We start from the raw sequence: 27,315 nt of genomic DNA, 5'->3' as shown, positions 1-27,315 counted from the left end.
CATTGAGGAAAGAGTGGCTATTCATTTCAGATGCTCCTCTAAACCTGGTAGCTCAGGACTGAACACGGGTCTCAAGCAAGCAGCTGCAGAGCCAAAGCAAACACAGTAGGCTAGAGAGGGCCGGATAGACAAGCCATGGCTCTTTCCTAGCATCATGGCCACTTTAGGGGTCCCACTCTGCACTGCTCAGAGTTCTGTGGGTACTGGCTCTTGGGGAAAAGGCAAAGGAGGAAAAGTGGGAAGTAGTGACAGAGCTAAGTTTTGAGGCAGCCATATAAGGCAACTCATTTTCTAGGAGGTATGAATGGACTTCACGGATTCCTTTTCTTCTCAAGTACTACTTGCTCCTTCAAAGCCTAGAGGAACAAATGGGTTGAAAAACAAGGAAAATAGGTAGTTTTAATACCATTTCTTCAATCCCAGTCCTTGTTGGGTCCATGTAAAAAGTGAAAACTGAAAAACTATCCTGGAATCCATACAACCCTATGGGAATCTGATTTGGGAGAAACGTGTAACTGGGATAGGAGACTCATACTTTGAATTAAACCAATTTAAAAGCCACCTTATTTAATAACATGACTGAACTAGAAGCTCTGTAAATTTAAAATAAACAAAGCACATGTGTCTTTTGGGCCACAACTGGGACAGAAAACAAAATGGATAACAATGACATATGTCCCACAAACATGGATCACACTGTGACCAGACCCTGCCCTCAGGGCCCAGGTGCTGCCATCATCCAAACACAGAGTGCTGGTCCTTTCTGCCCTCAGCATCGGCCATTCACTTACGCCAAGCCAAGATGTCCCCAAAGAAATTATTCTGAACTACTGAGCAATAGACACTGGAACATGATTCTTTATAGTCAAAACGTTTTTAAGGAGCAGTATCATTGACTATGCCCAGTGACTTCTTTGGTTCATTGGAGTTATACTGATGCATAGATTCACTGTTCTTTTAAAGAGAAGTAACCAGGACTTTTAAGTTCTCACACCCACTTACAATTGCTTGTCCTCACCCTGCAACGCAGATGCTGATAAAGCAACAGAGATCACAAGCCTCTTTCTGAAATTGTTCTCAGAAAAAAGGCTCCGAACTGCTCCCCACACTCACAGCCTCAGAGAATGTCAGAGTTTTAAGACCCGCAGAAGTTTTATGGGCCAGCCTCCCTAATTCAGAGGTGAGGAAACAGGCCCAGGCACTGAGTGGCCTGTCTGAGGTCACCAGCTCATCTGTGGCAGAACCAAGGATGGAGCCGGGCCTGTCACAGTATATTCTGTGACATGACCTCAGTGGGAGAAGCCAGACTGTGCCTTCCACAGCCCACTGATCCAGAGTGTTGTGATCTGGTTTTAACTCAAACAAGTAAGTAACCGAGGCTGACTTTTCAAAGTAGACAAACAAGCTAAAATATAGGAACTTGTAGACCAAGTCCCTTCCCCTCAAAACCCACATGCCTTTCCCTATGATAAGAATTAAGATCAAGACTGAAAGACAACCCCCTGACAGGATAGGTCAGCCATTCCTTCTTCCCAAGCAGAAGCTCCCAGCCCCACTGCACCGCCATCTGCTCAGTCACACGGAGAGTGACTCACTTGTGGAGGAGGCAGCCCCCCTGCCCCCAGGGGACACACGGGCAGCATCTTCTTGATTTTGTCACTGCTACACTGGCAGGTGGGTGAGGGGTTCTCCATCGTCCAGTTCCCATTTTGGAACAGGTCCGTGATGGTCTGGGGAACGGGGGCGGTGGTCCACTCCTCCTCCCCCACTGAGCAGGGCATGTCTCTGCAAAGGGAGGACAGCAAAGGCAGCATTACCCGAGAGGCCCTGGCCTTTCCTGGTGCCTCAGGAGCACAGACCAATCAATAACAACCACAAACATGCATCTATCCATCCCCTCACCATTTGTTTGATCTCCCCACAGACCTGTAAGCTGCAAACTCACTTTACAGGTAAGGATGAAGGAACACAAAGAGGCCCTAAATGCTCATATACCAAACTCCAGTCAATCCAATCTGCCGGCATTTGGTCTCTTGCCCGTGTTCGCTCAGCGAATATTCACTGAGCATCTACTATGTGCCAGACACTGTTCTGCACATCTGAGAACAAGACAAAGTCCCTGCCTTCTGTACAGGAATTTGGCAATAAGCAAATGTCACTTAGCCAAAAATAAAGCAAAATAAGAGGACACTGAATTGGGGGAAGAGGGACTACTGTCTTCTTCCAAGGCATAAATGATAGAAAGGAGTCAGGAAAAGATTCGGAGAGAAAGAACACTACAGGCAAAGGCAATAGAAAATGTAGGTACAAAGTCTCTCAGAAGAAGCGAACTTTCCATGTTTGAGGAACAGCAGGGGGACAGTGTGGCTGGAATGGGATGAGGTAGGAGGGAGAGTGACGGGAGATGAGTGGTGGAGGGAAGCAGGTGCCATACGACCCGGGCCCGGGAAGGAGTCTGCATGTTACGCTCAATGTGCTGTAAATCTGGTGCAGGATGGCAAGATTCACCTTATGTTTTAAAATGAGTACAGAATTGGGGTTTGGAGGGCATGGGGTGAGGGTGCTCAGTACATGAAGAGCTAGGTTGTCTGCAAGCATCACAAGGCCTTGAAGCCTGACTTGAGCTCTGAATCACTGCGGACCATCACAACACAACGCTTGCCCTCGTGGGTCTTATCTTTCCACCAGTAAAATAAAAGTACAAAATGTCATGCTAAACAAGTCATTTCCAGCATCCCTTCCAGTTGCAAAATTCTACAATGCATAGCCACACTCTTCATGTTATTCTTGTACGTGCTGAAAATACCAAAGGAACAGATTTGTGGACTGCTCTCTAGTTCTCTCTAAAGCTCCGTGACTTGATGGAAAAGTCAAAGTAAGACACCGTGCCCTCCTGAAGCTCAATACTCTAAAACCTCCAAAAGATGATTGGCTGAGATAAAGTTAAAAGCCACTGGTAAGTGTCCCAGTCAAATTTCCCTCAGTTATACCACTTTTTGAAAAACTTAAAATCTGAATTGCAGTAAGAGTTGTCAGTACAGAGATCTCGTCTTCAGACTGCCTCCAATACACATCAGTGGTGCTCTTCATCCGAGCGGTAGCATCTGAATCAGGCTCATGCTTCTTCTGTCTTTCTAGCCTGGAAAACTGAACCTACCTCTACCAGCACTGGGCTCTCATAAGCTCCTCACCTCTCTTCATTGTCTTTACTCAGTGATCCCTTGATGTACCTTTGGCCTCCCCTCCCAGACACTTAGAGGCTTATGGACATTCACTGAATTTGTTTATACAGTGCCTTAAAAAAGGATTTTGAAGACAAATATCATTAAAAATATATACATTAAAGGAAGAAAATTTGTATTATTATAAAAAGTGAATACATCATGTTTTCAGGTTGTCAAAGTGAAAAAGCTGATAAGCAAAACCAAAAATTACATATAATGGAGCAGCCCATTGTAAAACTTAGGTATAAGAGTTGATGGAAAGCATTTGACAGGTAAGTATAAGGTGCTATTAAATTAAATATTAATGTGCTATATCAGTAAAAAAAAAAAAACAGCTATAATGATTCAGTTTGCAAGATGTTAGAACACTCTCCAAATGTTCGTTTCTAGATGTTCTGATTAGGTTACTATAATAGCTTTTTTAAAATTAAAAAAAATGATTCAAAGGGCAAATGATGGAAGTCACAAGTGTGGCATGCAGCTGATAAATGCAATATTAGGAAATTAGAGGTGACAATGACAAGAAGCCAGTCAAGGAGGGTCTAAAACGGCACTCAGAGGATTGGTTTTCCTTCCATATGTTGGATCCCAAAGCCAGCATCTTTGCTAAGGGCATTCAAAAGTTCCTGGGTGCCCACGTTCTCAGAAGTGTCACCACTGTCGGTACATGAGAAGCAGCCAGTTTAGTAGTTCATTAAAAATAGGCCTGGGTGGCTCAGTTGTTGAGCGTCTGCCTTCGGCTCGGGTCATGATCCCAGGGTCCTGGGATCGAGCCCTGCATCAGGCTCCCTGCTCCACAAGAAGCCTGCTTCTCTCTCCCCGACTCCCTCTACTTGTGTTCCCTCTCCTGCTGTGTCTCTGTCAAATAAATAAATAAAAATCTTTTTTTCTATTTTTTATTGTTATGTTAATCACCATATATTACATCATTAGTTTTTGATGTAGTGTTCCATGATTCATTGTTTGTTCATAACACCCAGTGCTCCACGCAGAATGTGCCCTCTTTAATACCCATCACCAGGCTAACCCATCCCCCTACTCTCCTCCCCTCTAGAACCCTCAGTTTGTTTTTCAGAGTCCATCATCTCTCATGGTTCGTCTCCCCCTCCGACTTACTCCCCTTCATTCTTCCTCTCCTGTTATCTTCTTTTCTTTTTTCTTAAAATATGTTGCATTGTTTGTTTCAGAAGTACAGATCTGTGATTCGACAGTCTTGCACAATTCACAGCGCTCACCGTAGCACATACCCTCCCCAATGTCTATCACCCAGCCACCCCATCCCTCCCACCCCCAACCACTCCAGTAACACTCAGTTTTTTTCCTGAGATTAAGAATTCCTCATATCAGTGAGGTCATATGATACATGTCTTTCTCTGATTGACTTATTTCACTAAGCATAACACCCTCCAGTTCCATCCACGTCGTTGCAAATGGCAAGATCTCATTCCTTTGGATGGCTGCATAATATTCCATTGTGTATATATACCACCTCTTCTTTATACGTTCATCTGTTGATGGACATCTTGGCTCTTTCCACAGTTTGGCTATTGTGGACATTGCTGCTATAAACATTGGGGTGCACGTACCCCTTCGGGTCCCTACATTTGGATCTTTGGGATAAATACCCAGTAATGCAATTGCTGGATCGAATGGTAGCTCTAATTTCAACTGTTTGAGGAACCTCCATACTGTTTTCCAGAGTGGCTGCACCAGCTTGCATTCCCACCAACAGTGTAGGAGGGTTCCCCTTTCTCCACATCCCCGCCAACATCTGTCGTTCCCTGACTTGTTAATTTTAGCCATTCTGACAGGTGTGAGGTGGTATCTCATTGAGGTTTTGATTTGGATTTCCCTGATGCCGAGCAATGTTGAGCACTTTTTCATGTGCCTGTTGGCCATTTGGATGTCTTCTTTGGAAAAATGTCTGTTCATGTCTTCTGCCCATTTCTTGATTGGATTATTTGTTCTTTGGGTGTTGAGTTGGATAAGTTCTTTATAGATTTTGGATACTAGCCCTTTATCTGATCTGTCATTTGCAAATATTTTCTCCCATTCTGTCGGCTGTCTTTTGTTTTTGTGGACTGTTTCTTTTGCTGTGCAAAAGCTTTTTATCTTGATGAAATCCCAATAGTTCATTTTTGCCCTGGCTTCCCGTGCCTTTGGCGATGTTTCTAGGAAGAAGTTGCTGCGGCTGAGGTCGAAGAGGTTGCTACCTGTGTTCTCCTTTAGGATTTTGATGGACTCCTGTCTCACGTTTAGGTCTTTCAACCAATAAATAAAAATCTTTTAAAAAAATAGGAACTGGGAGGTAAAAAGGTTTTTCAAAATAAACGCTTTATTAAACACTTCCTGAGTGCTAGGTTCTTAACACAAAAATGAATAAAACACAGACTCACCTATAAGGACCTTAGATACTAGCCACATATTTGATATCAGGATGATAAACAGCACTCCAGAGTGGTGACTGTATAAATATGTATAAGTTGTGTGTATGTGTGCACATATATCTGTATAAACACACACACATAATATATATTTACATATGTATTTTAATGTGAAGTAAAGAAACTTATTAAAGATCTGTATTTCAAAAGTACTTTCAGGGGCACCTAGGTGGCTCAATTGATTAAGTGTCCAACTCCTTTTTTTTTTTTTTTAAGATTTCATTTATTTATTTGTCAGAGAAAGAGAGAGCACAAGCAGGGGGAGTGGCAGGCAGAGGGAGAAGCAAGCTCCCTGCTGAGCTGGGAGCCCCATCTGGGACTCGATCCCAGGATGCTGGGATCATGACTTGAGCCGAAGGCAGACACTTAACTGACTGAGCCACCCAGGTGTCCCTAAGCATCCAACTCTTGATCTCAGCTCAGTTCTTGATCTCAGGGTCATGAGTTCAAGGCCCACTCTGGGCATGGAGCCTACTTTAAAAAAACAAAGGGACTTTCACAAACTTAGTAAGGATCGGTATTTCAAAAGTACTTTCACAATTATCCATTATGCATTGACAACAACTTTCTACAAAGGTCACGGAGATTTTATTGGCTGAATATTTGCATGGACAACTAAAAACTATAAACAATAATGAGCACAGATTATGAACACATTGCTACAGCCATGAGGAATACAAGGTGAGCCTAGAAAAGAAAGAATAAAATAAACCTGAGCTATATACATATATATATATACATAAACAAACACACACACTATGCTATATATACTATAGCATACATATTTACACACATATATATAGCATATATACTATATGTGTATAAACTATATGTGTATATACTATATATGTACTACATGTATATACAGTGTATATATAGCACACATATGTGTGTGTATACATAGTATAACTTTATTAAAAAAGCTTCCCTTGTTCTTTTTTAGAAGATTTATTTATTTATTTGAGAGAGAGAGAGAGATCGTCAGCCTAGGGAGGCGGGGCAGAAGGAGAGGGAGAGAGAATCTCAAGCAGACCACTGAGCCCAGAGCCTGATCTCATGACCCTGAGATCATGTCCTGAGCTGATCTCATGACCCTGAGATCATGACCCTGAGATCACGTCCTGAGCTGAAATCGAGTTGGACGCTAAACCAACAGAGCCACCCAGGTGCCCCAGCTTCCCTTGTTTTTTATATCACTGACATGTTCTCCCCCATCTAAAGATCTACAAATCCTACAAAAATGAAGAAAATTTCTGCCTAACAAGATTAAGAAATTCCTTTAACCTTTTGTTTGAAGTACTGGATTGTTTGTTATAAGTAAGGGCTATTTTTGTCTAAAGGACAAATACTAGCTAATATTTACAACTTATCAGATAAAAAATGCAAGAATTGCATTGTGGAAAAAACAAAGCATTAACTTCCTGGAGGTACAATGTGTATAAATCCTTTGACTTAACTACAAAATTAACATAGCTGTAAATATCCAAATACATTTATAACTTAATCCTAGATTTTAGAAGGGCAGATTATTTTCTTAAAATACATATAACTGTAGCTGGAAATAACCAGTATAAAGAGAAGAAAGGTTCAAATATGACAAAAGAGGATTCTCATTTCAAGTTCAATTCCCTGCTGTTCTTTGCATACGATATTAGTCTGTGTCGGGGCTTTAGAACAGCTGGTAAAATCCACTCCACCGTGTCATTCTCGAGGCCACCTGCCCTTGGTCCTCAGGAGCATCAACACCCTCAGTCTGCCTGAGCTCTCTTCTCTCCAGGGGCACAGAAAGCAAACACGTACCTGACAAACGTGTACTGTTCGTTGTACATCCAGGGCTGAAGTTCCAGGCTGGGGTACTTGCCAAAGAGGGGCACGATCAAGCTGAACACCAGGGCAATGCAGACAAACACAGCTGGTAGGACGATCTGTAACCAGGGGACAGAGGGGGAAAGGAAGTGGCAAAACAAGGCCAAGTGTCAGAAAAAGGGGCCTGGGGCAAGCCCCTAAGAGTCCAGCCAGCCTCCCTAGCCCAGCCAGCATGCAAGTGAGCACCACGGGACCCAGAACAAAGCTCCCCCAAGGCATTCATGGCTGGCAGGTGGGAAGCAGCAGATCCTGCCACCGAAACCTCTTCCCTCCGGGGGGCATTTCTGGAGGCTGGCAGCACAAGGCCAGAGGCTGTGGCCACCTCGCAGAGGCACGAAGCTCAAAACTTTACAGAGTAAACAGTGGTCACATGTCAGGGGGACTCAGAACCCTGGGTTCTACTCTCTTCCCACTGAAGACCTGAGAAAGACCACGATGGGCCATGAGCCCGGCTCAGCTCAGAGAAAGGCCAAGAGAACAAGCCCTGCACCAAGAGCCAGAAGACCCGAAGCCTGGTTCTGTCTCTACAAGCGTATCCATGCGAAGTCACTCCCGCTGAGGCCTCAGTACTCTCACTTGTAATCTACAGACCAAGACTAAGTGACCCAGTCAGATCCCACGCTCTGAAAGGGGACAGCATCCGCTGTCACCATGGGATGGCCTCAAAAAGCATCATCACCCAAATCCTTCTTTATGGGAAAATACTCTATGACAATTATCTCATTTCATTATCGTTACAACTCTATCACCAATCAACGAACAAGGGAACTGAGCTCAGAGAGACTAAGTAACCTGTCCAAGGTCACACAGCCAGTAAGTGGCAGAACCAGAATTCAAACCCAGGTCTGCATGCTCCAAATTCATACTTCTCTGCATTACCCACAGAGTCTGCAGGGAAGAATCTCTACAGACACTTTCTCTACACTTCTCGATTTTATACAGCGGGATAATTTTATCCCTTCCGACCGAGCAACTTAGCATGCAAACACTGACATGCAGGCAACAGTGTAATGAGTCTTCTCTGTTTGCCCATTTTTTTCTGACCTCCCTGGCTACCTGTCCGTCAATTTGCAGTTAAACACCACTTTAGAGAAAAATCATGTTTCCAAGAAGTTTATATGTCAAGTGCATCTCAGGTTATGAAAACTGAACTTGCCCAGCCAATTTTCCTAAACTCTGTCCTTGTTACGCTGTCCTCTACCATAAACCTCACACACACACACACACACACACACACACACACACACACACACAGAGCACAGCACGACTTAATGCCAGGCCCCATTCTAAGCACTTACTCACTTTAATCCTCATAACAACCCTATGTCATAGGCACATTATCTTCATTCTAAAGGTGAGGACACAGAGGCACAGAGAAGTAACTTGCCCGCAGATGCGTGAGCGGCAGGAAGCAGGACTGGGATTGAAATACGGCAAGTCTGACTCCAGCATCCACCTCACAACCATGACCCTCTCCTGCCTTCACTGGTCAGGGAGCCTGCGGCCCACCCGGGAAGCCAGAGTCACTGGCCTGGAACAGCACTTGTCACCTGAGCAAAGAATCCCTTCCGACTCCGTCTGGCAATCAGCAGCCTCTTCCACAGAAGGGCCACAAACTGCTGTTGTGTGAGCTTCCAGCCCTTTACCTGGTAAGAGCCTTTACTGTCCATCCTGCTGAGCAGGTCTGTTTGTCTGGATTCTGCAAGAAGCCAACACTGAAGGTCACCTAGCATCTGAGGCAGTTTTGACCTCACCTTGCTCTTCTTGTTCTGGCTTTTCCAGCAAGACTTCAAATCAGTAAGATAAAGATGAAAGATACAATAGAAAATTGGGCAATGGTAATAAAGTGAGATCTTGAAAACAAAATTATATAGCCTACAAAATATGAAAAGATGAATTCACAAGAAATCAGAAATGTAAATTATTTCTCATATATAAATGAAAAAAATTATAAAGTTGCTGTAAAACCAATGATGGTCAAGTAAAGCTAAAACATATTAAAAAGTGAACTAATTACTCAGCTAGTAGGTATCTGACAGCTTGTGGAAGTGAAAGTGAAAAGAAATATATTAAACACTGGATAATGGGTAATTTGAAAGAGGAGCTTCATCAAAGAGAGAGCCTAAAAGCAGCATAGATCAGAAAGGAACACAGACAATATACAGTCACAGTCACCTTACAGGCAATACAATGGCACTAAATGCATATCTTTCAACGGTTACCCTGAATGTAAATGGGCTAAATGCCCCAATCAAAAGACACAGGCTATCAGGTTGGATTAAAAAACAAGACCCATCAATATGCTGTCTGCAAGAGACTCATTTTAGACCCAAAGACACCCCGAGATTTAAAGTGAGGGGGTGGAAAACCATTTACCATGCTAATGGACACCAAAAGAAAGCTACGGTGGCAATCCTTATATCAGACAAATTAGATTTTAAACCAAAGACTGTAATAAGAGATGAGGAAGGACACTATATCCTACTTAAAGGGTCTATCCAACAAGAAGATCTAACAATTATAAATATCTATGCCCCTAACATGGGAGCAGCCAATTATATAAGGCAATTAATAACAAAAGCAAAGAAACACATTGACAATAATACAATAATAGTGGGGGACTTTAACACCCCCCTGACTGAAATGGACAGATCATCTAAGCAAAAGATCAACAAGGAAATAAAGACTTTAAGTGACACACTGGACCAAATGGACGTCACAGACATATTCAGAACATTCCATCCCAAAGCAATGGAATACGCATTCTTCTCTAGTGCCCATGGAACATTCTCCAGAATTGATCACATCCTAGGTCACAAATCAGGTCTCAACCGGTACCAAAAGACTGGGATCATTCCCTGCATATTTTCAGACCACAATGCTTTGAAACTGAACTAATTCACAAGAGCAAAGTCAGAAAGAACTTAAATACATGGAGGCTAAAGAGCATCCTACTAAAGAATGAATGGGTCAACCAGGAAATTAAGGAAGAATTAAAAAAATTCATGGAAACCAATGAAAATGAAAACACAACTGTTCAAAATCTTTGGGATACAGCAAAGGCAGTCCTGAGAGGAAAGTATATAGCAATACAAGCCTTTCTCAAGAAACAAGAAAGGTCTAAAATACACAACCTAACCCTACACCTAAAGAAGCTAGAGATAAAACAGCAAATAAAGCCTAAACCCAGCAGGAGAAGAGAAATAATAAAGATCAGAGCAGAAATCAATGAAATAAAAACCAAAAGAACAGTAGAACAGATCAACGAAACTAGGAGCTGGTTCTTTGAAAGAATTTACAAGATTGATAAACCCCTGGCCAGACTTATCAAAAAGAAAAGAGAAATGACCCAAATCAACAAAAATCATGAATGAAAGAGGAGAGATCACAACCAACACCAAAGAAATACAAACAATTATAAGAACATATTATGAGCAACTCTATGCCAGCAAATTAGATAACCTGGAAGAAATGGATGCATTCCTAGAGATGTATCAACTACCAAAACTGAATCAGGAAGAAATAGAAAACCTGAACAGACCTATAACCACTAAGGAAACTGAAGCAGTCATCAAAAATCTCCCAACAAACAAAAGCCCAGGGCCAGATGGCTTCCCAGGGGAATTCTACCAAACATTTAAAGAAGAATTAATTCCTATTCTCCTGAAACTGTTCCAAAAAATAGAAATGGGAGGAAAACTTCCAAACTTGTTTTATGAGGCCCCCATTACCTTGATCCCCAAACCAGACAAAGACCCCATCGAAAAGGAGAATTACAGACCAATATCCTTGATGAACATGGATGCAAAAATTCTCACCAAAATACTAGCCAATAGGATCCAACAGTACATTAAAAGGATTATTCACCACAACCAAGTGGGATTTATCCCTGGGCTGCAAGGCTGGTTCAACATCCACAAATCAATCAACATGATACAATACATTAACAAAAGAAAGAACAAGAATCATATGATCCTCTCAATAGATGCAGAAAAAGCATTTGACAAAGTACAGCATCCTTTCTTGATCAAAACTCTTCAGAGTATAAGGATAGAGGGTACATACCTCAATATCATAAAAGCCATTTATGAAAAACCTACAGCGAATATCATTCTCAATGGGGAAAAGCTGAGAGCTTTCCCCCTGAGGTCAGGAACGCGGCAGGGATGTCCACTACCACCACTGCTATTCAACAGAGTATTAGAAGTCCTAGCCACAGCAATCAGACAACAAAAAGAAATCAAAGGCATCCAAATCGGCAAAGAAGAAGTCAAGCTCTCACTCTTTGCAGATGATATGATACTTTATGTGGAAAACCCAAAAGACTCCACCCCAAAACTGCTAGAACTCATACAGGAATTCAGTAAAGTGGCAGGACATAAAATCAATGCACAGAGATCAGTGGCAGTCCTATACACCAACAACAAGACAGAAGAGAGAGAAATTAAGGAGACGATCCCATTTACAATTGCACCCAAAACCATAAGATACCTAGGAATAAACCTAACCAAAGAGGCAAAGGATCTGTACTCAGAAAACTATAAAATACTCATGAAAGACATTAAGGAAGACAAAAAGAAATGTAAAAACGTTCCATGCTCATGGATTGGAAGAACAAATATGGTGAATATGTCAATGATACCTAGAGCAATCTACACATTCAATGCAATCCCCATCAAAATACCATCCACTTTTTTCAAAGAAATGGAATAAATAATCCTCAAATTTGTATGGAACCAGAAAAGACCCGACTAGCCAGAGGAATGTTGAAAAAGAAAAGCAAAGCTGGCGGCATCACAATTCCGGACTTCCAGCTCTATTACAAAGCTGTCATCATCAAGACAGTATGGTACTGGCACAAAAACAGACACATAGATCAATGGAACAGAATAGAGAGCCCAGAAATGGACCCTCAACTCTATGGTCAACTCATCTTTGACAAAGCAGGAAAGAATGTCCAGTGGAAAAAAGACAGTCTCTTCAACAAATGGTGTTGGGAAAATTGGACAATCAAATGCAGAAGAATGAAACTGGACCATTTCCTTACACCACACACAAAAATAGACTCAAGATGGTTGAAAGACCTAAACGTGAGACAGGAGTCCATCAAAATCCTAAAGGAGAACACAGGCAGCAACCTCTTCGACCTCAGCCACAGCAACTTCTTCCTAGAAACATCGCCAAAGGCAAGGGAAGCAAGGACAAAAATGAACTATTGGGATTTCATCAAGATAAAAAGCTTTTGCACAGCAAAAGAAACAGTCCACAAAACCAAAAGACAACCGACAGAATGGGAGAAGATATTTACAAATGACATATCAGATAAAGGGCTAGTATTCAAAATCTATAAGGAACTTATCACACTCAGCACCCAAAGAACAAATAATCCAATCAAGAAATGGGCAGAAGACATGAACAGACATTTTTCCAAAGAAGACATCCAAATGGCCAACAGGCACATGAAAAAGTGCTCAACATCGCTCGGCATCAGGGAAATCCAAATCAAAACCTCAATGAGATACCACCTCACACCAGTCAGAATGGCTAAAATGAACAAGTCGGGAAACGACAGATGTTGGCGGGGATGCGGAGAAAGGGGAACTCTCCTACACTGTTGGTGGGAATGCAAGCTGGTGCAGCCACTCTGGAAAACAGTATGGAGGTTCCTCAAAAAGTTGAAAATAGAGCTACCCTACGATCCAGCAATTGCACTACTGGGTATTTACCCCAAAGATACAAATGTAGGGATCCGAAGGGGTACGTGCACCCCGATGTTTATAGCAGCAATATCCACAATAGCTAAACTGTGGAAAGAGCCAAGATGTCCATCGACAGATGAATGGATAAAGAAGAGGTGGTATATATACACGATGGAATATTATGCAGCCATCAAAAGGAATGAGATCTTGCCATTTGCAACGATGTGGATGGAACTGGAGGGTGTTATGCTGTGAAATACGTCAATCAGAGAAAGACATGTATCATATGACCTCACTGATATGAGGAATTCTTAATCTCAGGAAAGAAACTGAGGGTTGCTGGAGTGGGGGTGGGGTGGGAGGGATGGGGTAGCTGGGTGATAGACATTGGGGAGGGTATGTGCTATGGTGAGCTCTAGGAATTGTGCAAGACTGTTGAATCACAGATCTGTACCTCTGAAACAAATAATGCAATATATGTTAAGAAAAAAAAAAAGAAGGTAGCAGGAGGGGAAAAATGAAGTGGGGGAAATCGGAGGGGGAGACGAACCATGAGAGATGATGGACTCTGAAAAACAAACTGAGGGTTCTAGAGGGGAGGGGGGTGGGGGGATGTGTTAGCCTGGTGATGGGTATTAAAGAGGGCACGTTCCGCGTGGAGCACTGGGTGTTATACGCAAACAATGAATCATGGAAGGCTACATCAAAAACTAATGATGTGATGTATGGTGATTAACATTACAATAAAAAAATTTAAAGAAAAAAAAGAAAGAAGAGCTTCATGAAAAATATGTCACAAACTAAGTGCACGAGTGTTTTAAGCTAGAAAGTGTCTCAATTTATATGTAGGGGAAAAGCCAGCATATTTAGTAACAATCTAAAACAAGTATCAAAAGTTCCAGAAATACTTCTCCCATAACATCTCTCTCCAACTCCAGTCGGGAGGCACAAAGATCACTCAAAGCAATAGACTTGTAAAGCCTATTTCAAGGAATAATTACATTTATTAATGAGAAGTTTAAAATGTTACTGCCACTAGAATTCACTTTTAAAATCAAAACATAAAGAAAGCCAGTTAATATAGGATATCTAAAAAGGGATATAATAATATATATGAAACACATATGTCCATGTGTTTTAGTAATGAAAGCAATTTAATAGAAACAACTTTGAAGAAATTCATACTGTATTTAATACTGAGTTGCTCACAAATCTTTCCTACCACTAATTCCAAGAAGACTAGCAACAAGGAGGCTGATACAGAAATATCAAGACATGTTGACAAGCTGAAGAACTGTACAGTCTATTTTCCTTCCCATGGCATTTAACTCAATGCTCAACACACAACAGGTGCTTAACAAAAATATTCACCGATATGAGTAGAAAACTTTTTAAGAAACTGAATGAAAATGGAAATTATTTTTTATTTCCAATTACTTTTAAAAATAATAAAAATAAAGAAACCCATAAACATTGATAGTAATTCACAACAGACCCAAAATGGAGTCATTTTCACCCATAACAGCAAACCAAGATTTAATTGCAGTTTCCACCTCTCCCAGAAATGTGACCTTGAACAGTCAATCTGAAATTTCCTGATTAGCACTAGTAAGGTAATCTGCATAAAACCCCTGCATTTCCTTTCCCCCAAAATATGACCAGGCCTGAAACAATCCTTTCTTTTCTTTTGCTAATAGCTCCCTTGCCCCACCCTCCTTCTGCCTATAAGACTATTCCATTTTGCACAACTCTTCCACGTAGCTATTTACTCAAAGAGATGCTGCCCAATTCATGAATTGTTGAATAAAGCCAATTACATCTTCACATCTTCAAATTTCAAACTTGAATTTCTGTTAACAGCCTTTACTGAAATTTTTCTCTTCCAATACATAATCCTGTATCATGCACACAAAAAAAATGGAACTGTGAGGTAACTCCATACTAAATAACTATAGCCTAAATTACAGGAACTCAAAAATTACAACAAAATAGCACATGCTAGGTCACACACCAGTGAAGGAAAAGTAGTCTATACCACCATCTAGTGGCCTTATAATACAGCACTAAGGTACTTAGCCAGGGATGTCACCAAAATACAGGCATCTAAAGTTTACATGCAGAGCTACCGCCTTCCTTCCTACTCAGTTGGGACAGCATTGGATCGACCTCTCCTCCTTCCTTCTGCAGATCTGCATGAGCTGGCCCTTTGGACAAAACCATGCAGGAACACCATCAAATGGATTATTGCCTTTGCACACGTCATATAATTTCCTCCACCCTTTACTTGATACCTATTTCTTATGTAAGGTGTAAAAATGCATCTTCATACTCATCAGACCAAATGGACAGTATAAAAAATTGGTCAGAAAAAACCCATACACTGTGATTAAGGGCATAAATTTATAAGATGGTTTGGCACTGTTTAGTAAAGATGAATATGGTACATATCTTATGACCTAGCAATTTCATTCTTAGGTATATACTCTAATGCGGTGGCTCCTAACCTCTAGTACACAGATCCCCAAGGTGTCTATGGAAGAATTCAGAGGGTCTGGTAACTTAGATGGGAAAAAAATTTTCATCTTTATTGTGTTAAAAAAAACCGAAAACACAGGACCAAAATGGCATCAGTTCAGTTAAGGCCCCAAGTCAGTAAACAAAGGCTTAATACCCAATCTAATTGCAGCATCAATCTTCCCCAGAAATGTAATCTTAAGTGGTCAGTCAAGAATTTTTTTTTAAAGTATTTATTTATTTATTTGACAGAGAGACACAGCAAGAGCAGGAACACAAGCATGGGGGGTGGGAGAGGGAGAAGCAAGCTTCCCACTGAGCAGGGAGCCCGATGTGGGACTCGATCCCAGGACCCTGGGATCATGACCTGAGCCGAAGGCAGACGCTTAACGACTGAGCCACGCAGGTGCCCAGTCAAGAATTTTCTGACAGGTGCCACTGAGTCTGTCACATAGCCCCCTCCAACCCCCCAAAGGAAGATGAGGTAATCTGCATAAGAACCCCTGCTCTTCCACCACCCGCACCAAGAGAAAGTGACCTTGCCATGAAATATCCTTTCTTTTCTGTTGTTTATAACTTTCTTGCCCCATCCTCCTTCCTATAAAAACCTTCCATTTTGTATAACTCCTCAGAGCATCCCTCTACTTATTAGAGTGAGATGTTGCCCAATTCAGGAATCTTTTTTACATTTTACTTATTTGAGAAAGAGAGTGAACGTGTGAGCAGAAGAAGGGGCAGAGGGTGAGGAAGAGAGAGAATCTTCAAGCAGACTCCCCACTGAGCATGGAGCCCAAGGTGGGGGGCTCCATCCCAGGACCCTGAAATCATGATCTGAGCCAAAATCCAAAGTTGGCTGCTTAACCGACTGAGCCATCCAGGTGCCCCATCATGAATCGTTTAATAAAGGCAATGAGATCTTCAAAATTTACTCAGTTGAATTTTCTTTTTTAACAATTGTCACCAACCTCTAACTGAAAATAAGCGTTTCCTTGAAGTATGAATGTAGGCAACAAATCACAATATTATTAATGGGACCTGTGACTTTGTGACCAAAAAATATCATAGATATTGTCAAATTCCATTCAGAGGTGTTACAAATATATAAAAATTTCTTTTATGCTCATCACTAAATTATGATAGTTGCTAAATCCAATGATAAATCCTGTTACTTAGTAGCCTAATAAAGAAGTATGTCTACTTCTTTATCAAGAATTTTCTTTCAGGGGCACGTAGGTGGCTCAGTTGGAAAAGCATGTGATTCTTGATCTCGGGAAAGTGAGTTTGAGCTCCATGTTGGATGTAGAGTTTACTTAAATAAACTTAAAAAAAATTATTTTCATATTTTGATCATTCTAGCTTAATCTGTTTTCTTTGTAAACCTATGTATTTGCTAAGCATGTAAAACATTAGGGTTGTGTTAGGGAGCGAGAATTCCTGTCCCCTTCAGGGGTTCTTCTAGCTGGACTAAGAATCAAATTGACAAGAGACAGATTAACAGGAGAAAATCAAATTTAACAGCATATGTATGGGGAATCCAAATAGATATGGAAATTCCAAAGACAGGCAAAATGAGGTATATATGTCATCCTGAATTAAGGAGAAGTGCGTAGGCTTCTAGAACTTCACAGGAAAAGAAGGTAATTCACAGGGCAATAAGAAGAGCAGATGTTTGGTAATCAGCTGTTTGTCCTGCCATATAGATGGGTCACTCAGATAAAATTTATCTCTGGTAATTACCATCATGCTGGCAAAGATCCCCAGTTTGGATTCTTCCATGTACTTAAGAGAAGGGCAAAAGTTTCTCTTGAGCCTACAGGGTCTTGATTGCCTTCAGCTCAAAATAATCTTCATGCCAAAGTGGCCAGTCCTTTTTTTTTTTTTTAAGACTTATTTATTTATTTGACAGAGAGCAACACAGTGAAAGAGGGAATACAAGCAGAGGGGGAGGGAGTGGGAGAGGGAGAAGCAGGCTTCCTGCCTAGCAGGGAGCCCAATGCGGAGCTGATCCCAGGACCCTGGGATCCTGGCAGACGCTTAACAACTGAGCCATCCAGGTGCCCCCAAAGTGGCCAATCTTGGAGTAACCTGCCCTCAGCCCCTACAGTTCCATAGGTCTACAAGATTTTATGCTTTGGAAAGGGTTGGGGCGCCTGGGTGGCTCAGTCAGTTAAGTGTCTGCCTTCGGCTCAGGTCATGATCCCAGGGTCCTGGGATCAAGCCCCATGTCAGGCTCCCTGCTCAGTGGGGAGCCTGCTTCTCCCTCTCCCCCTCCCCCGCTCATGCTCTCTCTCTCTCTCTCTCTCCCCCTTGCTCTCTTTCAAATAAATAAAATCTAAAACAAAACAAAAAAAAGTTTCCAAAGGGTGCTATGGCATAAAAAGGTTTAAAAATCCCTGCCCTAGAGAAATTCTAAATATGGAAACAGGAACTATCTATTAAAAAATTCAAAACATCTTTGCTCATAATATCAAATGGACAAATATATATCCATACAATGGAACAGCATAGAGCAGAGAAACGTATTAATTACTGTGGCTGCATCAAAATACATGATTTTTAAAAACTTTTGTCAAAGCTAAGAATCAGGGGAGCCTGGGTAGCTCAGATGGTTAAGCGTATGCCTTCAGCTCAGGTCATGATCCCAGGGTCCTGGGATCAAGCCCCACATCGGGCTCCCTGCTCAGCGGGAAGCCTGCTTCTCCCTCTCCTTCTGCTGCTCCCCTGCTTGTGCTCTCTTGCTCTCTCTGTCAAATAAATAAATAAATAAATAAAATCTTTAAAAAAAAGAAAAGAAGCTAAGAATCAACTAACAGAATGACAAAAATAGTCTGATTCTATTTATAGAAAGTTCTAAACTAGGCAAACCAATGAAATATATTGTTTAGAGTTATACGTAAATATAGTTGAATTTCAAAGAAAATGAATGCAATGATTAAAACAAAATTCTGAGTCATGGTTGTTTGAGCCAAGGAGGTCGGGGAAGGTGTTGTAGGGAGGAAAATGTGACCCGAAAGGAACATATATTGGGCCTTTAAATTACTGACAATATTTTATCTCTTTCTTGGCGGCAGGGTAGTAGCATTCAATGTATTATTCTTTAAAGTATACTGACACATTACATCTACTTTTGGGTATGTATGATACATGTTTCATGTTACCTCCTTAGACAGGCAACCTTAGTACACCCAATCTAAAATAACTACCCAGTTGGTCTATATCACATTAGCCTATTTTAATATTCCAGATTTATCTAGTTTTGGACTACTTGCCAGTAGTTTAAGATATACAATGATAATTTTCAACATACTTTGTGTATGTTCTAGGCAGTTCATGGATTTGTTTCAAAACAAAATGTCATATAAAAACATTTCATGTTTTTAAATGGTTTTTAGAGGCTATATTCTACCACACATATTTTAAAAATGATAACTTTTTAAATGAACTGATTTTATAATCTGGCTTTAGATCCTGAATGTGCAACTTAGCAACAGTGAACCTAAGAAACTTAATTCTCTCAGAACTTCACCTTCCTCACTTGGAGGTAAAGTTGAATTCACAGTGTTTTGAGGATGATTAAAACCTGTGAGTGAATAGGAGATTGTCTTAGGCACCTAGCAGCAATTACCAATAACTTCCCTAAGTAATAGCCATGAATTTTACAGTGATAATGAATCACAGATAGTGATTCACAGATAGTGATCTGTTAGTTAAGTATTTTCGTTTTGGAAATTCTCTCTACCTTTCTGCTGCCTAGATGAAGTTGATGATGGGGTGCCCATGGATGGCAAAACCACTAGGTAGAAGTCTGGATCCTTAATTCACTATGTATAGAAGAGCTGCCTGCCAACAAGGAAAACCCATTTTAGATTCTTAAGGAACAAGAAATAAAATCCTGTTGTGTCTGAGACATTATACATTTGGTATCTATTTGTTACAGCAGTTTAGCCTGTCCTATTTAATATATTCTTAAAAAGGTGAACCACATTCAGAAGTACCAGATATAGCTGAAGGGGTCAGAACAAATTATTAAGTGAATGACTACCTACCAAATAGTGAGATATCCACCCTTCTTCCCTCCTCAGTCACAGAAAACTGGCAGTAAGGAAGTTTCCACACTTGGGGTAACTGACTAAACTTTAAAAAAAAATGACTTATGGGTAAAAACAAATGGGAGTTTTTTCCCCTTCAATGAAATAACAGATAGCCTACAGAAAACCCTACAGTGAAGCCCATTATCTGACAGGCCACACCTATACGCAAAAAGCTTTCAAAAAAAATTTTTTTGGTCTCACTGAAAAATATGAGTTGATAACCAAGGATTAAAAATACAAAACTATTTGAGGAAAAACACTAGTATCATGGCAGAAAACAAATCAAATTATAATAAAACTTGAAACAATTCAGGAAGAAGACCCACAACAATAACTAAAAAATAAACACCTGTAATTAATGTCCTCTGAGATAGAAATTATGAACCCATGAAACAAAAAGAGTATATTATTTCTGATTTAAAAAAGAGAGAGAGATAAAGAAATATTCTGGGGAAGGGATAAAAAAGGGGCTTTTTGGGAATAAATACTGTGAAAGTATAAGTTTAAAATAAATGAGTTAGAAGATAAAATTATGGTACTTTATCCCCAAAACCATAGACCAAAAAAGCAGATATGTAAAACAGTAGAAAGAATAAAATTAGAAGATCAAGTGGAGGTACAGTGTTTGATTAACAGAAGTTCTGAAGATTGAGAAGAAAATTTAAAAATCCAAGAAACAAAAAATTTTCAGGATTGAAGAGTGTCCACATTATGAGGTTATACTGAGTGAGGAACACTGTATGAAAAAAGATATCGACTCCACAGCACATTACTGTGAAATTTCAGAACACCCAGGAACAAAGAGAAAAACATAAAAGGTTCCAAGAGACTGACAGAAACAAGCAAGTCACATACAAAGAATTAGGAATCAAAATGGCTTGACTTTCTTACTAGAAGGTATTATACAATGGAGCACTGCCTTTAAAAATATGAGGAAAAGTTATTTCCAATGTAGAATTTTACACCCTCCCAAAATATGAATCAAGAGGGTTGGTAGAATAAAGCATGTTTTATAGATACAAATCTCAGAAGTTTAATTCCCATGTACCCTGTCCTAAAATTAGAAGTTAAAAGAAAAAGAAACAAAATCCGGACAATAGGAAGTCCAACACAAAGCAGAGGAGATCCCAGAATTACTACCATGCCATCTTAGAGAACTAGTCCACACTGGAGCAAGAGAACAAAGAACTCTCCAAAGATAACTCTAAAAGATGAAACTGAAAAGCTGATTAATGGGTTTAATCATATTTGTTACTGAAAGATCCATCACAGCTGCTAACTCAGTAAACAAATGGGTAAGCCCTGGTACACTGCCATGGCCAATCATTCCATCCCAGAGAATTCGGAGGGGACTGGACAAATTGAAAGCATAGCTCCTGGCTGGGTTTGCCAACACTGTTGGAGACCAGTCAGATAAACTCATCACAAGAGTTTATCTGAGAAGCCAGTAACTCAAGAGATAAGGGTTTCAAAAAGAGAAGGGAGAAATTTATTGTGGGTACTGGCAGCCAGGGGAGGTGGTAAGCTCAAGACTTAACAACCGACCTCTCTGCCTCCAACATGGACACTTAACAATTTTATAAGGAGAGGTTGAGGGGGGGATACTTGCAAGAGAGCAGGCAGACAGCCTGTGATCATGGGTGAAGGTTGGTATGTGTTCAGCCCATGATCACCGGCAGAAAGAGGACCTGTGGGTGTGGTCTTCTGGGCATCACGTTGCTATCAGGGCTTTTCCGATGTGGTGTTTGGGATGTTCTGGGTCCTTAAAAAAGAACTTCATCATGCTTCAAGAAAGTACACTAAGAAATAAGCACAATTTTTAGTTAACAGCATGAGTTAAGCAGTCTTGCCTATTTCTGGTTTTAACTGTTGGGGTCTACAGTTGAGCAAGAGGGCTCGCTAACATACTGAAAGGTATATTCTTTTGGCAAAGAGTTTGGTGATTAATAAATGATAGGTATGAGGAAAACAAGAGAAACAAAGGAAAGAGGGAGAGAAAAAAGTAGTCACACTCCTACTGATTAAGATTACAGGTGTAACCCACTTAGCAGTGGCTTAAACTAGAAGACAATTTCTCATATAAAAGAACTCCAGAGATGGGCGGTCCAGGACTCTTAGCTTGCTGTTCCATGGTGTCAGAACCTAGGCGTCTTCTCTACTGTTGTCCCATCTCCAGCATGTGGCCTCTACCTCATAATTCAAGAAGTCAAGCCATTACACCCATATTCCAGCATGAAGAAATAAGAAACAAAGGAGAGAACTGCTCCTCCTACACTGCTTTAGACTCACTTATAGTAGGTTATAAATGCACTAACACATTACACTGGCCAGGACTTAGTCACACAGCTGCACCTAGCTGCAAGGATTCTCTTACTAATTTTTTTAAAAAGAGGGCAGCAGGGAGAATGGATAATGGGAAATAGCTAATAGTCTCTGCTATCTCCCTCCACTACTTCCCACAGATTCAGTCCAGGCACATCGTTAAAAATGATGCCCATCACCCAGAAAAACTTAATCACCCCCTCTGGAATTATAATGTTAAAAAGCCTCCCCCTGGACAGATAATTGAAGTCTTTGAAGAAGGCACAACCAATACAACCACTGGTGATATCCCTGTAATATTTCCCTATTCTTGATAGTATAAGCAGTATTATTTCAATGTGTGCAATAATGTAACTATTGTGTAACTGTGAGTCTGATTATGCATTGTGTAACTGTGTTCTCTGTAATTAGTAATAAAAATGTAAACATTAATATACTGTAAATTAATAATGCGACAATTTTTAATGTACCCATATTCAGATGGGGAAGGGAAGGTTATTTTGAGGGAGTGGTATGTAAGAGACCTAAATCCTCATTTTCCAAGCAACAGATACTATCTATAACTGAAAATACTAAGACACACCAGGAAAGGCCTGTAATTTAGAGAAAGAGAAAAAGCATTAGAAGAAACAAGTGGAAAATGTTGAAAATAGTTATTCTGGGGACCAATAATCAGGGATACGGAGAACAAGATCCGAGGTCTGCTGGTATGCTTTTTTAAGGCTTACAAAACTATTTGACTTTTTAATACTTAGTTCGATGCCCCCATTCCAATAAGCTCCTGAAAAATACAATTTCAATCATTATTAGAAGCCTTAAGAGGTCATGCTGGGGTAGCGATTAGGGAAAGAGGATGCACTTCATGAGGAAAAGTGAAGGCTCCTGGTCTTTATGTAAATCACCCCGACTAACGATTAACCAGGGCAAAAACCTCCACGATTTTAAATGCACAGCATTACGCGTGCACGCATCATACTCCCTTCGCAAAGACAAACACACTCGCATTCTGCACACGAACTCTTAAGAACTGTTGGCGCGACTGCGCATGGAGACGAGGTGATGGGCTCAGAAAGGTGGCACAGGAACGATCCCCGCCTTCTGCCAATCCTAACGTCCCCTCTGACGTTGGGTAAGCACGTCTGAGGAAACAAACGGAGGACCAAAGCGCACGTGCCGCCCAAACGCGCCGGGCGCGGGGCCCCGGAGGACGCGAGCAGTCGGGGCGGTGCCGCCACGCCTCCCGGCACCAGAGGCGGAGCTCACGCCGCGGAGTCCCGCCCCAGCCTGCGTCCGCCCGTAGTCCAGTCGCTGCTCTTTTCCAGGCGGGTAAGCCCTAACAGGAGGAATCTAAGAAAGAGTACCGGCTGGCTGGCCTTCCCAGCGCTCGAAGCCCCGCCATGCTCGTCCTCCGAAGCGGCCTGACTAGGGCTCTGGCTGCGCGGAAGCTTGCGCCTCAGGTACCCGCCGCGGAGACGCGCCCAAACCGTTCCGTGGTTTGGGAGGAGGAAGGGGGTCAGCGAGGAGCTAGTGGTCCCGCGCATGCGCTACTCGGCTCGCTCGCCCAGACTTGTGAGTGCCGGGCATGCGCCCATCCTGTTCGCGCGCCGAGATTCTAGTTCCAGTGAGCGTCCCGGACCCCCGAGCTGGGGCCTTCTGGGATGCGTGGATGGAAGCGTGTAGCCAGTCGGGGAGGGTGCGCTGGCCAGTGTCGCCTCCCGGCCAGCTCGCCAGCAGCCGTGAACAGGACTTTTGTGGCCTAAGGTGCCAGGCGGCCCAGAGCACACTCCTGAAGGTCCCGCTGCCCCGTATTTGCTTTCCAGCCCGGCTGCGTTCGCCAGGTTGGGCACGTGCCAGGTGTTTGCTGGTCGAGCTTTTCCTTTTGATTTGTCCTTTGACAAGCCACCGCCCCCTCCAGACAGAAGGTAGAGGAGAAATAGGTCAACCGGCCGCTGGCGAAAGAACAGGCCTCCCCGCGTTTAAACGATATGTACACAACTTCGGAGCGTTTTGCAGAGAACCTTGAAGAGGAGGGCCAGGGTGCCAGTGGTGGAGCATCCTGCCCAGCGGCCGACTGCCTCGTGCGGGCGGTGGCCGAGCCAGGCAGGGCCAGGAACCTCGTAGCAAACAGGATGGTAACCTCACTTAACCTTAGATGAGAAAAACACACAATAGATTTTTGTGATTCAGCCTTAACTGTGGGGACTTGGCCTAATCTGTGAATCTGCAGATTTTTTCCTTTGATATTGAGGCTTGTACTTTTCTCGAAGGGTACAAGCGGAAGGGGATGAACCTACTCTACAGACTGACTCTGCTGAAGACTGAGGAACCAGCGATGACCCATTAACCCAAGATTAGCAATCCAGTCTAATCTTTTCTGATTCTCACTCTACTGGGGCAGGGCCAAGAGTTATTCATTACAACTCTACTCTGAACTTTGATTTTTAAATATCAGCCAGTTGTGCTCACAAGTGAATTGGAAGTGAATTGAAAGCGTTTTGAAATATTTTCACTTTGTGCAAAATGAGCCCGTATTTGGAGATAAGGGAGCCTAGAACACTCGTGAATCCTACCCCAGAATAGTTGTAGTTTCTGCCCTTAACAAAAATCACCTCTCCCTAAGCACACTCACTTATCTCACTGCTGTTATCCTTTCTGTGGGCTTTTCCCTCTTACTGTTTATTCTTTGAAAGATAATAAAAATACGTGCCTTTGACCACGTATTTGTTTCCAAATACAAATTCCCTGAAAAACGACTTAAAAGCAATTGTTATAAGTACCACACTGTCCCGTTTTCTGATACATTTTATTTATAATACTTTTTAAACTATAATACTAGGCAGTTTATTTGGATAACATTCTCTTATTAAAATTTGGTTAAAATGACACAAAAAGCATGTCCAGCAAAAATAGAAGTATCTGCAATAGTTTCTGGAGGGAATACTTGCTTTTCAAGTAAGCTTAGACACTTGGGCAGTAGGAACTTAATTCGGGACATGAATGGAATGAATTCAAATATATAATTATAATTATGGTATTAAACACAGATGAAACTCATAGACAATTACGTGTTTTAACCGAAATTATGTCAGATAAAGAAGTCTACTGGTTTCACTTGATGTACCAGGTAGTCAAATAAGGCCAAAATTTGTCCATAGCTTTGTACCAAAGCTTTTGATAGTTCTGATTAATAAGCTTCATGAAACTAAAAAGAATAAATAATAAGCTTCATGCAACTGGCACATGATAACCAAACCCACAGTAAGAAGAATTTGTAAGTGAAAATGCCATAGGATTGTGTGGGTGTGAATGTATACTCATGCACACATATATATACACAGAGGATAATCTCTGGCAGGGCATTTTCTATCTAAAGTTAAGTTTATTCAGACTTGGAGGACTAAATTAGAAGAAAACTTTATATAAGTAGCATACAACTAATACAACAAGAACTAACGGTTCTTAAGGGATATTTTTGTCAATCTGGTAAAATTGGATGGGTTAAATGCCCTTCTTCACATTGCATCTGTAATTAAACCTAATAATGATTCAGACAATTCTAACTTGTTGATTTTTCCTTTATAGCATTCATACAGTTCACCACCATGTTATAATGCAGTTGGATAGATTATAACACTCCATTCCTATCTTTTACCAGGGATCTACTTCGTTGGATTTGGGAAATACTTTGACCTGAATAGCAATTTTTATTTTTAAGAAAAACCTAAAAGGGAGTTTTTTTGCAAGTAAACACATTTCCATTTTGCTTACCAAAACACCTGCATATTTTATAAAGTTCACTTAAATGCATAACTAACATATATAGTATTGATTAAAAATGGAATATTGACTAAATAAGGGAAGACATCTGCAAATTTATTAGAATCCTAATTGTAGTTCTTGGGTAAAGGACTCTTATTAAGACCCCAGTGCCTTATGATTAAATTTCATGAAAAAAAAGGCTAATAGTGGATCCCTGCTAAGAAACAGTAACTATATATTCAGCATACTTAAGACTACTTACTTTTATTGACATCTCTCCAAACAAATGTCTAAAGGGAGATCACAGAAGTAGAAACATGGATTATGAGTCTAATGTGTGCCCTTTGTTTCTAGATTCAGATTTGGTTGTAACAATATTATAAACCCTACCTTCCCAAAATATTTAAATTTGCCTTATCTTTCTTCAGGTGTGCTCATGTTTTGCTACGGGCCCCAGACAATACGATGGAACATTCTATGAATTTCGTACTTACTGCCTTAAGCCCTCAAAGATGAATGAGTTTCTGGAAAATGTTAAGAAAAACATACATCTTCGGACAGCTCACTCTGAATTGGTTGGATACTGGAGTGTAGAATTTGGAGGCCAAATGAACAAAATGTTTCATATTTGGAAGTATGGTATGATTTTTCCAGCTTCAGGGTTCAGTATAAATTTTCATTCTGTTAAATGTTACTTGACGCTTAGCTCTTGGATCTAGATTAGTATAAATACCCATAGGTTAAAATAAACTTTTAAAAAAGGGGAACAACAACAAAAAACGAATTCAGTGATTTCTCCTCCCAGTGGCGCACCTTTAACAACCCTTTGCTCAAATCCTTATGTTACCATAAATGAAAAAGTGTGGTATCTCATATTTCAGATCATAAAATTGTGAGCTGGGCTTTAATGCTCAGAAAAATTTTACAGTGGTTTGTCATAAAGACGATTTATGAAAAAAATTAAAGCAGTGATTGTAAGAGCCCAAATAGGTTAAGATCATAAAGGAAGGGAGAGTTATTTTTTATTATTGTTGAAGCTATGGCTGGATATCAGGATTTTAGTAGATACAATTCAGATATGTAGCGGCTTTAGAGTAGTAGAGGTTGTTGGGGATGATAGTTAACTTCTTGGCCTCACCCAATGCTAAGATTTAATGATTTGTTATGTTGAGAAAATCATTTTTGTGTTATTTGTGCATTCCAAGGTTCCAGGGAATTTACTGTTCTAGGGAAGTAAAGACAATCAGTGTTCTCCCCATATTGAAGTTGATTTACCCCTGGTTTAATATTCAAAGAAGAACAGGTTGCATGAATCCCCAGGATGTTTGTTACTCCAGTGTCTAATCTTTGTGAAGTCCACATCAGGACTTGATGAAATCCAGAGAATTTCAATACC

General features: G+C 41.0%; 2 protein-coding genes across 10 annotated transcripts in view; one reads left to right on the top strand and one right to left on the bottom strand.

Moving 5' to 3' along the window:
- Positions 1-269: 269 nt before the first annotated feature.
- LOC113934344 (phospholipid-transporting ATPase ABCA1-like) lies at positions 270-23,701 on the bottom strand. The gene is made up of 4 exons (XM_035723472.1): positions 23,522-23,701; positions 7,469-7,593; positions 1,596-1,785; positions 270-356 (listed from the first exon to the last, which is right to left on the bottom strand). Exons 1-4 carry the CDS (start codon positions 23,699-23,701, stop codon positions 312-314), a joined length of 540 nt encoding a protein of 179 aa, XP_035579365.1. The 3' UTR covers positions 270-311.
- The window catches only part of LOC113934343 (protein NipSnap homolog 3A-like), a 42,074-nt gene continuing 38,095 nt past the window's right edge, over positions 23,337-27,315 (top strand). For 6 of the 9 annotated variants that reach the window (XR_004819517.1, XR_004819518.1, XR_004819516.1 and 3 more), the window contains exons 1-2: positions 23,338-23,617; positions 26,348-26,558. Coding sequence is in view for 4 of the 9 variants with exons in the window: in XM_035723571.1 (XP_035579464.1) it covers positions 23,558-23,617; positions 26,348-26,558 (271 nt within the window). In the remaining 5 variants the exon portion in view is untranslated. Of the gene's footprint in view, positions 23,618-26,347; positions 26,559-27,315 lie in introns of all 9 variants that reach the window. The other 3 variants (XM_027615141.2, XM_035723572.1, XM_027615140.2) reach the window with 3 other exon arrangements.

Source organism: Zalophus californianus, chromosome 13 (assembly GCF_009762305.2).
Source record: "Zalophus californianus isolate mZalCal1 chromosome 13, mZalCal1.pri.v2, whole genome shotgun sequence".
In the NCBI taxonomy this organism is placed as follows: Eukaryota; Metazoa; Chordata; class Mammalia; order Carnivora; family Otariidae; genus Zalophus; species Zalophus californianus.
The sequence above is the reverse complement of the archived record's forward strand: the minus strand, read 5'-3'. Positions and strand labels throughout refer to the sequence as shown.

What these genes read in the sequence shown, in the direction of transcription:
- LOC113934344 (XM_035723472.1), bottom strand. Translation starts at nt 23,701, where the DNA reads ATGCGCGGGACCACTAGCTCCTCGCTGACCCCCTTCCTCCTCCCAAAC. An exon ending in CTGGGAAGGCCAGCCAGCCG is followed by an intron (nt 7,594 to 23,521) that starts GTACTCTTTCTT and finishes CCCTGGTTACAG; the next exon opens with ATCGTCCTACCAGCTGTGTT. An exon ending in GGGGGCTGCCTCCTCCACAA is followed by an intron (nt 357 to 1,595) that starts GTGAGTCACTCT and finishes TTGTTCCTCTAG; the next exon opens with GCTTTGAAGGAGCAAGTAGT.